This window comes from Daphnia pulex, chromosome 1 (genome assembly GCF_021134715.1).
Source record: "Daphnia pulex isolate KAP4 chromosome 1, ASM2113471v1".
Classification (NCBI taxonomy): Eukaryota; Metazoa; Arthropoda; class Branchiopoda; order Diplostraca; family Daphniidae; genus Daphnia; species Daphnia pulex.
Window position 1 is genome coordinate 2,532,495 of NC_060017.1, and position 16,592 is coordinate 2,549,086.

At 42.5% G+C, this 16,592-nt stretch overlaps 1 protein-coding gene across 15 annotated transcripts; it reads left to right on the forward strand.

Moving 5' to 3' along the window:
* Positions 1–1,195: 1,195 nt before the first annotated feature.
* Positions 1,196–16,512, forward strand: LOC124196127 (GAS2-like protein 3). Of its 15 annotated transcripts, none has more exons than XM_046591043.1 (13): positions 1,196–1,334; positions 2,007–2,186; positions 3,309–3,483; positions 5,296–5,731; positions 9,811–10,094; positions 11,319–11,460; positions 13,524–13,650; positions 14,626–14,728; positions 14,969–15,094; positions 15,211–15,254; positions 15,339–15,507; positions 15,585–15,833; positions 15,912–16,512. In XM_046591043.1, the coding sequence occupies exons 4-13, from the start codon at positions 5,437–5,439 to the stop codon at positions 16,146–16,148; spliced, it is 1,776 nt and encodes a 591-aa protein (XP_046446999.1). In that variant the 5' UTR covers positions 1,196–1,334; positions 2,007–2,186; positions 3,309–3,483; positions 5,296–5,436; the 3' UTR covers positions 16,149–16,512. The 15 variants fall into 15 exon arrangements, with proteins under 15 accessions (XP_046446999.1, XP_046446921.1, XP_046446900.1 ...); XM_046590965.1 differs by having other exon boundaries at positions 1,200–1,334; positions 13,524–13,878; positions 14,401–14,728; positions 15,909–16,512; XM_046590944.1 differs by lacking the exon at positions 1,196–1,334 and adding an exon at positions 1,815–1,945 and having other exon boundaries at positions 13,524–13,878; positions 14,401–14,728; positions 15,909–16,512.
* The last annotated feature ends 80 nt before the right edge of the window (positions 16,513–16,592 follow it).

Sequence of the window (16,592 nt, forward strand, 5' to 3'; positions counted from 1 at the left end):
CCCATTGTTCCAAGTTTCCTTTGTGTATAACTGTATATTAATAGTTATCCTCTATATTTACACTCTATATCTAGATCATCAAGATTGGCCAACCAAATCGGTCGGTTAAGCACATAGTGCGTGGGCGATTCATCGGGAAACGCTCACGTTGGAGCGATCTCTCTCCTCTGTCCAGCACGACCATTCTGTCATCATTAATCACTAATAAGTACTGAGTTCGATATTTAACAAGATCTCTGACCCCGTTTCTTGGAAGTGCTCCTATATTTATCTTATTAGATTATTTTCCTGAGGTTGTCTTATAAAAATGCCTTTGCGGTTAACCTCATATCCTTTCGTAGATATTTACCTATAAACAGGAAGTAAATGGTAAATAGTTCCTGACACCAAAACGATAAGAGGACAGCAAACCATCTAATAAGGAGTTTGTTTGCAAAGAATTTCGAAACATAAACTTTGACGGCGTTTTCATTTGACACCTTTTGAAGTGATCCCTGGTGTCATCAACACTAGCAATTATGTAAGATCACACTTTGGATATAATAAAGTCAAATGTCTACTTTTCCTCGCCCTATGATTTTACAGATGATCTCATAAGCCAATCATTTTCTTTTCGCAACTGCGAAGGTTAATCTACTTTTAACGAGATGGATGTTGAAAGCGTCTAAAAGGGTGTTGGCTGTAATCCTCTAAATGATTCTCATCGCATATGGTACACCGTACACGGGAACGCGAACAGGGAGGAGCTAATTGAAGGAATATTTAAATTAAAGTGTATACTTGATAGACTTCCCAAGTGTATGGAAATAAATAGGTACGAACCAAAACTTTAAGAGATATTAATTATTTATTTCATAGTTCTATATTCAAGGTTAACTCTTAGTGTATTTCACGATTCCATTTTGCGCACCTTAGAATTCTGTTTTCCGAATTTCAAGCATGTAACGCCATCTGTGAATTCTTTTCCGAAACTCTTATAGAAAAGTTTTCCCGCACTTTTATCAAATCAAATGCGACGTTGTTTCCTAGTAGAAAAATAATTTTAAAAAATTACTCAAATCCTTTTCAATATATAATTATATTAACAATTTGAGTTCAATTAATTGATTATGGCTTTGAATAATTTTAGCTAAAGCTTGACATTTCTGAAGCATTGTTTTCATACACTTTGTAGTCTGCTGCTGACATTCCAAATGGCAAATGAAAAGTTGAGTGTGAAGACAGCATGATGCCACATGCAGGCCACATGTGGATTTGATGTTATGTGAATTTATTAGCCATCTTTGGAAATTGGAATGAATTGTCACCTATAATAGATGCCGAAATGTGAATAGGTATATCCTTTATTTTCCTGTATTGAATGCAGTCATTTGCTTGTTAAAAAGTGAAACTTTAAATAGCATCTTGATATTGACAATCCATAACCCAGTACTAGCTTATGTTCATAGTAGATTCATAGTTTACAACACTAGAGATTTATTTTTGTTCTAGTGCCATACAAAGTATACATGTGCTCATCAAGGACTGTAATCTAAACGTTTAAAGCATTGTTATCAACACTGCAATTGATAATATGTTTACTACAGTTTAATTTTCTGTTCATTCTGTAGTCTCACAAAATTATTGGAATGGGTCATATTGTAAACCTCTGGGAATTCTTATCATGTATGTATAGAAAGAGTAGAAATGTATGAGTAAAAAAAGGGGGCAAGCAAGCGTCAGATAAGATAAAACTTAAGTGCCATATTTGCTTAAGAAAGAAAACAGGAAGAGAGTTGAAAATGAGCTTACATTGACAATCGATTTCCGCGCGTTGGAGTTGCGCACCGGATCTTTCTTGAAGCCAGTACGGTCATTTTCAATGCAGTCGTCTAACTAGAGTCTTGGGTGGTCGATGATCGTCTCGTTAAGCTTTCGATCTCTACTCTACAATCCCTGAGACTACGTATATAGCATTGTGAATCCCACGGTTAACGACTAGATATATTGCCTTTTGTCAACGTTAGGAATCGACATCGCTACAGGATTCTCTCCTCGTCCAGCAGAGGCGCCATGGCTGCACTTCTATCGACCCGTCCTGAGGCTGGAAAAGTTCTATAAAGTCTGCGAAGAAGACCCCGCCCGTCTTCTCTCTAAAAAGTTCGTGAAACAAGGAAAAATTCTCCAGATTTCATCATTCTAGATTGGTACGTATCAAAGTTATTCTTAACCTTGAAATGTTATATGTTAAAAAAATTTCCACTGCAATCCGTTCAAGAGGAATCGCCAGATTTCTTTTTTATGGTTCAATTAATTTTATGGCAGCTCCGTGTATTTTTCTTGGAGCACTTTGATATAATTTCACTACTTTTGAATGAATTCGTTTGATCGTCCAGATACGAGATTATTCCATTAGAAACGGGGAGTTTTTTCATTATTTAAATATGACGTAAAAGAAATGGATCCTGTGTTTCGGTTGGTTTCGTGACAGGATCGAGCATGCGCGCTTCGTGTTCATATCGTGAGTGGATTTTTTCCGTTCGTTGGTGTTCGGTCAAGTCGCATTAGTAGTTTATACAACGTCGTTTGCTTCTATCCGGAATCGGATTTCTACGTTGCGTCGCCCCATCACTAGTGAGGTGATATCCCCCTTGATCCATTCATTCCCGGCTCTTGATGTGTGACGAAGGATCCTCTTAACTTTTCAGTCTTCCCTTTAGGGGCACCCTTGTTAATATCCCCCTACTTCAACACTTGGAAAATAAGTGATAAGTGCCAGTCATATGGTGAAGGGCCTCACAAAGCCACGAGTGGTCTGAGCTAGCCTAAAGCCCCAAACTAGTCTGCTTACTGCGCAATATGTAAAACCATAGAACGATAGATGGGTTATACACATTAGCAGCTCGTTTGTATAAGCAAGTCAACTGAGAGAAAAAAAGCGAACCCAAAACATTTCACGTCACAGTTTGTCACCGCTTAATTGACCGATCGTTTCGGGTAGTTCAGTCACAACAATAGTCATCATTACCATCGGCCGAAACGGCTTTTTCCCATTTTTTATTAGCGATTATTCTTGACACTCTTGACGTCCCGGCCATGTCCGCAAAGTGTGAATTTCCCCCCCCCCCCCTTTCGGTCACAGCCAGGTCCAACAGACCGTAAATGATTACGTTGGTCGCGGTTATTTTTATGTATTTATGGCTGAAAAAGCTGAAAGATTTTTCTCGGGAATGTGCATGTGTGCGTACCGCCGTATTACCCGATTCCGACTCATTCAATCACGGAGACCTTTTCTTTTCTTTAACCCAGCTACCTCTTTTATTATGCAGTTTTGGGACAAGGCGGAGAGATTGAACGCCGGTCAAATTTGTTCCGCGTGGAAACATCATCGAGAAGGGGGCCGAGGAGAAGTCGGGCGGTGCCGTGAAGTGCAGGTGAGATTTCGCTTCAACTTTCTCACGCCTCATCAAAGAAGCAAAAACAGCCGGCAAATTTCGTACATAGGTATGTATATATTTCTTTTTTTCTTTTCGTTCTTACTATGTTTACCGTTTCTTTGAAGAAAGAGAGTATAGGGAGTAGTGTATAGGATGGCCTTGTATGTCGTAAGAATTAGCACCGCCATGCATAATCGCTGTGCTGGCGTCGCCCGTATAATTATTCGCTCGCGCGCAATCTCAACTAGTTTTTGATATTTTGGCGTGTTCTTTTTTGTTTACGATGAAAGGCTGAAAGTACAGAATGCCACGATTTCTTTTCTCGTGTGTGCAATTCGTTTTGGAGGGGGGGGGGGGAAACATACAGCGAAATTCCACGTTGAACTGATGACCTGCGCTCTTATTTGTCCATTAAAAAACGTTCCAAATTGGTTGGTTCTCGTTGAACGCCGAGTTGCTTCACGCCTCGAGGACAGCTCTGCGCATCGTGAAAACTTTTCCAGATCATGTTTGCCTCCATCATCTTCTCTTTTTGCCTTTTAATATCTTACTCGTAAGTTCATTTTAGCGAGCCCGTCCGGGAAGGCTAGTCCGGTTTTCTTCGTCTCCCCATTCAGGTGTTTGCTCGCGGCCAAATGAATATGCATTGTGTGTCAATGCTGTTGGACGGGGCGTACATAACGAGTGCGTACAGTAATATTTAAATTCCATGCTTGCTTCTAATGACACGCGGGCGGGACACTCCTGTCAACTACGGCGAGAGAATTTTCATCTTCCTTCCCCTCCGTAGTTGCCGGTCTGTGATGATGATTATGTTGTTGCTGTTGTTGTTGTTGTTTTACGCCAGCCGTTAGGTATACACCCTTCTGGGTCTTCTTCTTCTTCAGCCACTTGGTCTTCTTTAGGGAAAAGGATGATTGCATATGGCGTCATAACTGCGCGTCAAAAGGAGTCACCAAGTCGTGATTGAGCGCACGGAATTGGTTTTCCCTTGAAGCGAAGGATCGTGGCTCGCCATATAATCGCAATCCAAACTTTGGTATTTCGGTTGATGACGCGTCTGTGGATAAGGAGCCGCTTTAGAGTCAAGAGAAGTTGATTGGTTCAGATTGCTGCCGCTGTTTGTTGTGTGTAGCGACCCGAATGAACCCCGAGATGACCCCCCAGAATAGTACCGGAAACTGATGGATGAAAAGAGAAATCACGACAGTGCTCCCTTTTATGTGCAGATTTGATGTGCCGTTTTCACCAGGCAGGGAGATTTCCTCATTATTTTCGGTAAAGTATTTTTTTTTTGCTTTTTTGATGGAAGGTCACACGCACCGTAAGACAGCAGCGGGAACAGACTCGGTTGGAGATGACCAAATCGGGATCGGAGTTGAGTGTCTACGTTTTTGTGTTACTGTTGTTGTGTATTGCCCCGCGTCTACCAGCTTTTATATTGCGTTGTTCCGAACGTTCCGAAGAGGTGAAATGAGTAGGCAAATCTATTATTAATCAGACCGAACATGCTACGACCGTACATATATATTTTTGTGGAGATGGTAATCGCCTCGGCGCGTTATAGACGAAACTTTCGCCGACCAATTCTTTGCCCTGCCATTTTGTATAATTTGCTGGAAATTATTGTATACAAAGCAACCGTAAAGAAGCCCGTTTTTATCATGTCGTGACGCTACCTTAAAGGTATAACGCAGCTGGTGTTTTGCAGATATCGTTCAAAAGATTCTTTTGTTTACTTATCTGGAAAAGGCTTTTTCTATCGGGAAGGAACGAAAATTGGCCCGGTGATGTGATCTAATGATGAGATGATTAAATAAGTGGATAACTAGCCATCGAGTTGAATCGTGATTGATGTGATGTTTTTGAATCGTTTCAGGTCAGAGGTGTGAAGATCATCGTCAAAAACGAAGGGCAATCGCAGTGAAGGCGTCAAAGGTGATTGCCGTTCCAGTAAAAGCCAAAGAAAAACAACAACAACAACAACAACCTATAGACGTGCTGGAAGAAGAACTTTACAATGTCTTTTAGACGTCAGCACAGACAAGCTGGAACGGTTGGTGAAACATCATCACGATGGGCGTGGCCACCGATGGGAGGAGAAGGAGGTACTGTTGGTGCGGCTAAAGGACCCCGAGGCGGTAGTTTGAGCGCGCTGGACCTGCTGGATCGCTCGGCCGATGAGCCAGACGTTGGCTGGCCGCAGACGGAAGCGGAGCTGGCCACATTTTATCAATCCAGCATCATGGATCAGCAGCAGCGGCACCTGGAACCGCTCCGTGAAGATTTGGCCGATTGGCTCAACAAAATCCTTGGTGAGTTCAATCATCTGCACATATACTACTCGTCACTTCGATTTTCATTTTGTTGGCCTCTTCGTCGTAGTTGTTTGTTTCCCCTCTTCAACTCCTTCCGCTTCTTCTTTTCTCCAAGCCCCCATTGTCGTTTGTTACATATGTACATACTTTAGATACGCGCCGGCGTGACTTGAAAGTTCTTGAAGGCTCACGGTCGTTGCACATATAAAAGATCCGAAGATAGGGATCCTTTTTGCGTGCTAGTCCGAAGTCAGCGGGCGGCGATTTTCGGTTATTTTTTCTTGCAAGAATTTTTATTTCGGATGGCATTTGATTTGCACTCGAATGTTTCTTTTGGTCCCTTTGTGCTACGCGGGCATATGCGCAAGTAAAAAAAAGAAAAAAAAAGTGATGGTAGTATAAATCCAAAAAAATAAGTGTTCGTCAATATTCCCCTCACAAAAAAATCAGCGAGATGGAATTGTTATAAAAAATTCCATTTCCTTGTGACTGTCCATTCGTTTTATTCGCAACAAAAAAATTTTGGCAGATGCCTCTCAATCAAAAAAGTTGATTTCAGCGAGTGGTTTTTTGTGTGTGTGCTGACCATTGCGCAAAAAAGCTTATCTAATTTTTTTTTGTGACGAGCTTTAGTTTATTCATAGAAATGACCTTTGCTCATTCTGTATGCTGAGCACATGTCATTCATTCTCGTTTTTTTTTTCTTTCTGAGCTAAACGAAACAGAAAGGTCAGGATAGATATATTATGGAATATCAAAAATCATTCTGGCGTCGTGTGCTTGGAATATCCTCCTCCCACGAAAGAAACAACCAAATAACCTGTTGTCACGATCTAACATCAGCAGAAATTCTCCTTTATGGTGTCATGAATGAAAAGCCTCGCAAATTCACGAGCGAAGGCCGGACCATGATTTGACGGTTAACTCATCGAAAGAGGAAGGAAAAACGGAGAGAGAGAGAGGGAAAAGGATAAGAGCCTGGAATACTACCGCACACACCATTGGAACCATTTTTGACCAGTTGGGAAACATGGGTAGGGCTTGGGCTATTGTTGTTTTTCTGCGGTCGTTGCATAGTAATAGCCAGAAAAATTCATAGTATTTATCTCTCTACATGCACTGTTTGTTTGAAATGAGAAAAGAAAAAAAAAATGACCAAGAGATTTGCTTGTTCGAAGAACGATGGGGCGGTGGATGGGGTGCCGCTGTGAATGTGTAATCCTTTCCCGGTTACGAGATGGACGCGTGTTTTTTTTTTCCTGTCTTGTTGTTGTTCAGAGGAAAAAGCGGAACGAACGAGGTGCCCAAAAGACGTACGCAGCGTTTGACGAATCAGGGTATCAATTTGTAATTTATCCTTCCTTTTTTATTTTTCTACCTTTTGGCCTTTTTAAATTGTAAAATCTATTTTTATGATGTGGGAGTGTAAGCCGATGGGCAAACGAGAGAGAACAGCTAGTCATTAACGGACCCTGTCCGTCAGGCCATCCATCCAACAACCGGGATTGAAAACTTCTTGTAGTTCATAACCGACGGCCATTCTGAAAATGGATTAGTGAAACAAGCAGGGGGTGGGCTCTCTCTCGTGTACACGTTCCAACTACGTAGGAAAAAATTTTTATGTAAGAAGATGGAGTTGATAGCTAGGAGGAGGACACTGGACCGGACCGGTTGTTTACTTGCGCAGTTGTTAGGAAGAATCAAGGCAAAAGTAAAAGAGGGGGTTTTGAAATGTGATACTCTGAGCTAAGCTGTAAATACATAGGGGCAGTCGCAGGGCATTGAGTTGCTGTTGCAGACTTCTTTTTCTTTTTTCCCAAAAGACGATAGGACTTTAGGGGATTTGCCTTTTCCTCTTTGGCTGTCTGCCTGTCTGTCTCTGACAGACATAAAAGACACATCCGCCAGGCGCGAAACAAGTACCCACGTCCCCATTCATCATCGATGTATAGAGATGTACTATGTGCAGTATTTACAGCGTATGAGCATTGTAAACATATATTGTATAGCCAAGGCCACAAAAGTACTGGTCATGTTATAGAGGGGAAGAAACGGAGAGTCGGGAATATTATGTATTATTTACGTTGAGCCAAAAAGTTGAAAAAGAAAAACAAGAAGAAGGTTTCTGCTTTTACGATCGTCTCTTGTTTTTGTTTTTTCTCCCATCTTCCTCCAACCGAAGCCACGGGTCACCCCGCTGTGCCAGCGTCGGGATAAAAAAGTCCCTCGGCCCTTCTTCTTCTTCTTCTTCTTCTTACAGCTGCCGCCGTTACCGTCATATCATTGCAACCACCAAAAAATATATACAAACAAAAAACAAAAAGAGAGAGTAGGTCGAATAAAAAACATACTTAAGAAACGATTGAAATTCAAATACGAGTAGAATGTTATCATGTTCCAGCTAGGATGTAACGCAATCCGGGACTTAGGGTTTTCCCAGTTGCATCCGGGCGGATGGTATATATAGACTCTTGTTGATTAACCACGCACGAATCAGATTTGCTGTTCGTTTTTGACAACGATTTAGTGTCTTGTCTTGTACCCCACCCGCAGCGCGTGAACGTTGGTTGGATTGCGTCAAGAAATGAGTAAAGAAAAAAAAAACCGTCAAAGTGCAGTGTACGTCAGTCATTACGTGTCCATTACGAGGTTATGAGGTGGTGTGTTGATTCTATTTTTGATGTTGAAATTTCTTTTTTTCATTACGAGATGAAATTGTTTTCGTGCAAAGACGCCGCCTGCCAGTCTTTTGTGTGCGAATGTTTCCACATCTCCCAACTTGGAGAACTTCTTTTTCTGTTTCAAACATTATTCCACCTTCGAGCTGGAGGAAAACTCGTCATCCGCATCATCCCCATTTGCCTTTCTGTGTTTTTACATGGGAATCGGTTGGCTCCCATTTTTCCTCCCATTGTTTTCCCACCTTTCAGTCTCTCATGTTTAGCTGATTGAGTCGTCAGAATAATAAGAATTCTTTTTTTTTTCTTCCCCTTTCTACACGCCAGACACTATCCATCATCACAAAATATTATGATTGCGATGCACAATCGGGAGATCGATTTTCAGGTTCGCCTGGTCCCGGTGGGCTTTTCTCAGGTGTAAAGGGCGTGAAATTGGATATACTAGCTCGCTGCTGCTGCTGCTGCTGCTCACTAGGTAGAAAGAAATAGTAATAACAATAGCAAGGTTTGAATATAGCTGCTCGGCCATATCATTAAAATCGCCACGGCATCACCCGGAATGTGAAATAAAATGAAATCGATACATAAAAATAAAAGAAATCTGGTTTCGTATTGCTTTGGAAACGGCCGCGTTTTTAAACCAATGTACAATTTCTGCATTCTGAACAGCAGCGGCAGCAGCAGCGGCGACTTGGATTATACCATTACTACATTTCAAGGTTCTATGCTAATTACAGCGTCGGCACGTGTGTAAATCATTTTCCGATAACGACCCGATCGTAAATCGGCACCGTGCCGCAACAGTGCCAATCAATTCTTCGGCGTTCTTCTCGAGATTCATCCTCGGTGGTTCTTTTAGTTGGTTCTTGTTTTGTCCGTGTGGTTTGCGGCCATGTTGTGTGATTTGTTATTACAATCCGACGATAGGCTGCAGGTTAATTAGCCCGTCTGTATGCAAGATTGCGTTGGCGGGTGCTATTAAAATGTGTGCATACGAGGGAATAACAAGGGCCGTACCCACGCGAGGTTATGGAAGCTCATTTCCGACCGCTCGATTATTTCAAGATTGTATTTCGTAATCGCACAAATTGTGTGGCGTAAATGACCAGCTGTTATTCATAAGTCACGTTCATGTAAGCTATTTCAAGGTTGGCTGCAAGTGAAAAAAGAAAGAAAAGAAAATGAATGGCAAACGATGAAGGAAGTCGACGACGACTAGGAATAATCAAAAGAGATTCCAATCTCCCCAAGGTTGATTGGTCGCCAGATTTCAATATGCAGCAATTTCCCTTTAACTATTACCATATTAGTTTTCTTTTCTTTTTCTTTTCTCTTTGGGATGTTTTATCAATCTCCATTTTCGTATTTGATCTAACGGTATTATGTTTATTTTAGATTTGGATTACTTGACGTCGTCCAACTTTATGGATATGCTGGACACTGGCGTCCTGATTTGCCACCTGGCGCGACGCATTCAAGCCATAGCCAAGGACGTCGTTACGAGCCGCTCGAGGGCCCTGTTCGGCGGTGACGCCGCCGACGCTACTTCGAAATATGACGGTGCTAGTGCGGCCGCTCTCCTCAACGGCTCGTCGGATAACGTGAAACAGGCACAACAATACCTCCAAGCGCTCCTCAGGAGTGCCAACAATCAAGCAAATCTCCTAGCCGCAGCCAAGGTCTCTATATACTTCGTATTCGCGTCTCCTTTTTCCGACTCTGGGCCGTTTTTCTCTACTTATGTCAATAGACACTGTATCGTAAAAAATACAGATACTTAAAATATGGCCAGCCAAAGTAGTCAAAAGTGTGGCCCAGCTAGGTGATTATTTTGCCTTTTGGTGAAGAAAGCGAAAAAAAAAATTACGGGGCTGCTGGCCGTGGGGTTGAATACGTAAGCAGCTAGGCTATTTAATAGACACGAATATGAAATGACTGTGATGGCAACGAATCCGTTAAAAGAGTAGTACAAGGGAAAAGAAGAAAGAACCATATTTGCAAAACCAAACAAAAAATCATCTTGTCGAACATGTTGCTGCTGCGTACCTTTAGATTCCTCATCCTCCTCTTCTTCTTCTTATTTTCGTCTAACAGTTACAAAACGCGTTGGCACCCTGAAAGTGTTCAAGATTGATGAATTTGACATTTTCCGCGAATAGAACTCGTTTTTCTTTTTCTGTTTGAGTTTGAATTGATCAATGACTTGGATTTGTTCCCTAGACTTGATGGGTGTCTGGTCCGTAAGAAAAAGAAAAGACGCAGAGAAAAGGCCATTTCTCTTTTCATGTACTACTACGTCTAGTTGCTGCCTTCTTTTTGTGTATCTTTCCAACTTTAAATAATAGTTTGAATGCCGAATATGGTCCTATAGATGGGGCTCGGGCTTTTCTTGGTATCTACCCGGCCAAGATAGCACCATCCAGCTGAGCGATTCTCTTAGCGCACATACACTTTACTTTGTATCTATAATGTTTATTCTTCGTTGTATTTACTTGGTTCCTCTTGTCCTCCGATGACTAATGTTTAACTCGGTTTTCCAAGATGATACAAAACCACTCTACCGCAGATTAATCACGCAGGTTTTCTCTCACTCTCAAGGCTGCTGCCATTATGATTAAAATGGTAAAATGATGAGGGGAGTTTTAAGGTGAATACAAAAAAGATCATGAAAGAAAAATTTAATGGAAAAATAAACCAATGGCACCTTAGAAATGGGAAAATGGAATAAGCCGGTTTTGGTGATGCCGTTAAAATTACAGAGCTCACCAGGACTCGACTAAAAGAGTAGAATGATTGAGTCAGCGAGTTGATTAATAAGATTCCCCCCCTTGTTAATGTCTTGTCGCCATTGTCTTGCTGTTGATGTTGTTAACCTATTCCTCGTTATTATTACATTTTCACAGGCTGTGCCTCAAGGGAGGGTCCGGTGCTGGGAACGAGCGGCCAAGGGCAGCTTCTTCTCTCGCGAGAACGCCTGTAATTTTTTGAACTTTTGTCGACAGCTGGGCATCCACGAAAATCTCCTGTTCGAGAGCGAAGATTTAGGTACGTCCTATGTGTTTTTTTTTTCTTCTTTGCCTTCTATTTTAGAATTTTGTTCATCTCCCATTTTTGATGAATTCCATCAAACTGACGTGCTGTGCCCGTAAATGCTTTTTTTTTATTGTAATTTTGGTTCGTTCGAGCCCTTCCCAAATGATAGCTAAAGAAGTTACGACAAAAAAACAACAACATTTGATTGTAAGTAACGTCCGGCTTGAAGGAACCGCTCGTTTTGATAAGCGATAGGAAGCTAATGGGAAATGACCGAACCCATCCGATCCATTGTTCTCGTATGCGATAGTGAAAACGACACGGGAAGCCCGTTGCCATTTCCTCTTCTTTCTTTTATCTGAAATTGCAAGATTTCAAATAGTATGAGTGATGATGGGCCAGAAAACCACCGAGTGCCTCACTCACTTTTTTTTGGTTCCTCCTGACCAGCGCGTGCCTTGCGGAACAATGGCGGTTTTTCACTCATCATCATTGCAGTTCTTGTTCCTCAACAGCATAACGCTAGAGAGAGAGAAGAATCACGGCAGTTATATATATATATATATTTTTTTTTTTTTTTTCATTTTTTCTCATTTTTTTAATGGGCTATAAAGGTCCTTTTTTAGTGGAATCCCCCAAGTTTGCAGCGAATCCACCATTTTTCTCTTGTTATTTTTCCTCGGATCCTATCCGCACTCTGCGGGCTACACATCCTACACGCTATAGGCAGACTGTGTATAGCCATATCCGGAGCGAATGTGATTTGTGTAGTCTCTCCCGTTATCTTATTATTTTGTGTGTGTTTCCTTCATCGGTTGGAAACTCGTCAAGTTCCTTTCTAAAAAAGGCAAAAAACATCCGAAAAAGAAAGAAGAAGAAAAAAAGGATTTTAAGATTGAGATGAAGTCCAAAATTCTCTTAAATTCTTTCATGCGTGCGGATGCCGTGATGTGTTGTTTAGTTTGTTCACGACACACAAAACTTGCGCTGCAGAGAAAGAAAGAGAGAACATCATCATGATTGAAGGCGTGGGGGGGGGGAAGGCTGACGTTATTCTGTAGATAGATGGTGCCTTGTCTTCGACTATCTTTTTTGTTTTTCTTTTCTTTCCGTACCTTCGTTTTGAAACGTCAATATCATCGTTGGTTACGTTAGGTTAGATTGCGTGTGCCAGAGTTTACTTGATGTTATAATGTGTGTGTGTGTGTGCCGTTGTTGTGTTTGTTTGTTTCCTCGGGTCTTCCGTTTGATGAAGCACCGGAATTTCCCTTCAACGTCAAGAGATTTATTTATGTAACCCGCGTTTGGCTGGTCGATTGTCGTCAGGTGTCGAGAGAGAAAGAGATGGGCCGGAATCTCTTTATCTAGCTCCGTCGTCGCTCCATCTCCCACATGTATATGAGAGCCAGAATCGGCCCGAGTTTTGTTGTGGCTTTTTTCATTTCTTTTATTCATGCGCCACCGCCCTGCGCCGAAGAGATGCGGCCATCCATCGCCTTATAGGACGGACGGACAGTACACATTAAAAACGCAGACTTTCCTACTGCTGTATTTCTTTTCTTTTTTCTTTTTTGTGGCTGGAATTGGAAATGATTTCGACGGGCGCAGACAGCTCTCTCTCGCACTCTAGTCTCTCTGATTTTTGTTACAACTTTCTCGCCAAGCTCCGAAATGGATCAATGTCGACGAGTCGATGTCTAGCGTCAGGAGATTAGCATAGTTTTTGCACGGTCAAATGCATTGAAAAAAGCCAGCCCAATGATTATCATTCTGGCATAACTGTTTATGCTCGACTCTGTGAGTGTGGGAGCGAGAAAGGAGAAGAAAAAGAGATGGAGGAGAAAAATTTCATTCGTATGACTGATGATGGAGCCGAGTGTGTTGCTGTTTTAGGATAGATATCTACCCTATGTTGGCTGCAAGGCGGGTTCTGAGCTGTAACGATGATGGATCGCGGTTGCGTGTTATGAAATATGAATTAAAGACATGTTTTCCTTCTTTTTTGTTTTTTTTTTTGTTTTTCTTGCGTTGTCTTGGTTGTTGGTGGTGTTGTTGCTGCGCGTGCTCCCATACAGTGCTGCACGGACAGCCGAGGAATGTGATCCTGTGCCTACTGGAGTTGGGGCGGGTGGCCGGTCGCTTGGGCATGGAGCCCCCTGGACTGGTGCAACTGGAACGCGAGGTGGACCTACAAATCGAACGGTACCAATGCGGTCTGGAACAGATGACGGCCAATCTCCTTCGTCTGCGTGATGATAACGATGACGATGATCACGTTGATAATGTTGATCATAATAACCATTCTGCTCCTCAAACCACCAACGAACCTTTAACCCCCTCTGATGATCGAAAGGCCATCGCCGAGCCGTCAAACAACGACGTGATGGGCCACGACGAAGCCGAACAAAATCCTGTAGCTCACCTCAACAGGTCCGTTTCTTCTTCTTCTTCTTCTTCTCTTTCTACTTCGACTTCTTCACTAGTTTTTCATTGGCTTTTGCTTGGCAGCGGTGGATGATGACGGACGTTTCACGTATAATTCTCCGATTGTTTGTTGTTTTATGACTTCCTCACACGTGCAAACAAAGTCATTGGACTCTGCTTTTCTTACGCAGCGGGTCTCTAATCCTACAGCTCTCTAAAAAAAGCAGAAAAGAAAATGCCTGCAACCGCCTACATGTTTCTAATCTAATCACTTAATCCAGTCGGTTGGACAATCGTTTGTTTACAGTACGTGAAACGGGCCTTGTAATTTTTAAAACCGCAAATGTAAATACCAGTCAGCTCTTGAATAATAGATTAATGCTAAACAGAAAAACAAAAAAAAACAAAACAAAAAATAAATAAATAAATAAAAGAAATTGAATAATAAAAATAAAAATCTCACCCACTGGGATGTAGCCAAACAACTCCTGACTAAAATCGGACCTGTTCACGAATTCTAACTGGCAGATCTCTAACGTACTCGGTGAATGCGAAATTGGACGGCCATGACCACGAGTCAATACTAACCCGGTGCGAGCCGCCTACGAGTGACGATTCCCCTACACTTCTTCCGGTGATCCGGACTGACGACAATCCAGCCTGTCGTTCTCCCGTGTCACCGTCTCCGTCCATAACCTCAACCACTTCTACCACCACGACTAACGCCAGCCAAACTCCTTCGATTGTTTGCAGACAAGCCGATGAGGTGAGTTCATCTCCTTCTTCTCCGACCAACAGCTACGGCAGATTGCCCTTCAGCCGGCCCATCAAAAATCCATCCGAATTAGACAAAAAGGTCAGAGTCGTCGCCATTCTCCCAGCTGAAAAACACACACAAAAAAACAAACCAAAAACAATCCAAACATTCGTAGAGGCTTCGATACATAATGCACCAAATTAAATTGGCTTTTTGATTCATTTCGGGATTGTCAATCCGAGCTTCCGTTAGAGTTACCTGCTGGTCGCTTACCCTGAAGAACAATTTTCTGGTTCGATTGAGATGTCTTGCTGATTCCCAATTTTATTGTCTTGACAGGTGGAGCACTTTTTGTTGAAATCCCAAGCTGAGTGCCGGTGTGCGGAAAAGTACTGCGATCGTCTCAAAATTTACAAGATATCCGAAGGGCTCTATCGAATCGGAGACCGGAACGTCTTCATCCGTGTATGACATTTTTCCCTAACGAATTTTTCCAGTAGTACCTGCTATTATTATTTTTTTGAGGCTCATTTTTTCTGTTTGTTTGTTTGTTTCCCCTTCACTTGTTTCTTTTTCCATAGTTATTCAAGGATCGTCACGTCATGGTCCGCGTTGGAGGAGGATGGTATGGCATTTACCGTTAATACGAACATATTAGATTTATTGCTTACATTATTTTGGTACACGTCAATTGATAAATACAAAATAGGGACACGCTTGAGCACTATCTCATCCGTCACGATCCATGCCGTCGCGGCCATGACCACAGCCGCAGCCCTACTCCAGAGTGCGGAGGCCGGCCAAGGCTGTCTAACGGAACCATCAGTCCGGTGGGCCCACCGCTTATGACCAGCTCCACTCCCTGTCTGTCACACGAGGTATACGTTTAGCCTTGCCTTTTTAATGAGCCCCCATTTACATGATTTCACTTGATTTCGCTCAATTCGTTTCCAAGGCGAGGGGCAGGACACCGGAGAAAATTATAATGACGCCGACGACGTCGACGACCAACGTCGGAAGCAACGGTCGCAGGAGGTACGTCGGTCGCAGTCTCACTATGGATCTAAATCAGCAAATCAACGCCCATTTTAGCACGAATTCGATCGGGACGACGCCAACGAGCCGACGGAGTTCCACAACCTCCAACTCGGCTTCGAGTTTCACCACGCATACCAAGCTGTCCACCTTGACAGCAGCCTACAAGGTATTCTCGAAGAGCCTATGCGCTCATGATGATTGATGATTAAAGATCGATCTTTTTTTTTTGGCTGCATCATAGCAGGAAGGGACTCTCTCACCTACGGGTCTGACACCTACGGCACTGACACCGGAGCTGAGCAAAACGACTGGCTTCAACTTCGGAAGAGCTCCGATGATTCCCGGACGGAACGGTTCTTTTAACGCTGGAAATAGCGTCAAACGATCAAGACCCACGCCCGTCTACAACCGTTCACGGACCACCGATCTGTCCGACTTGGCCCGACGCACCAGCGCTCTCATCTCCCCCTCTCTACGCTAACGACTTCATGTTCTTTCAGGTTCCTTTATAGTTACTAACATAACGTAAAACAACTACTGGTCTAATGGTATACAACACATTAGCGTCACTGTCTTCTTAAAAAAATAATAATAATAAGGAAACAATACGTTTAAACGTTTGTAAATAACCGCAACTAACACTTTGTGTGTGGTTGGCGATCCTGGTGAAAAGATCCTTGATTTCATCGCCACTTTTAGTTAAACATTACCAAATAATAATTCGTCGTGGCCATAGTTGCACGTACATAATGACAAGATTTAACTCTGTTCCTCTCTGACCGTCGGTGCCAGATCTGTTGATTTGTGTTCTGTTACAATAACCATTACAAGTTGTCTCACCACTATTCAAAGGTCTTCTTGTTCTCACTGGGACGTCCAACTTGGAGGTGAAAGGCGGAACGGAAAATAGTGTAGTGCTCCGCAG

Coding starts and splice junctions, on each gene's coding strand:
- LOC124196127 (XM_046590965.1), top strand. CDS start 5,437: ATGTCTTTTAGACGTCAGCACAGACAAGCTGGAACGGTTGGTGAAACA. Junction 13,879..14,400: donor CCTGTAGCTCACCTCAACAG/GTCCGTTTCTTC, acceptor TCTAACTGGCAG/ATCTCTAACGTACTCGGTGA. Junction 14,729..14,968: donor CATCCGAATTAGACAAAAAG/GTCAGAGTCGTC, acceptor TTGTCTTGACAG/GTGGAGCACTTTTTGTTGAA.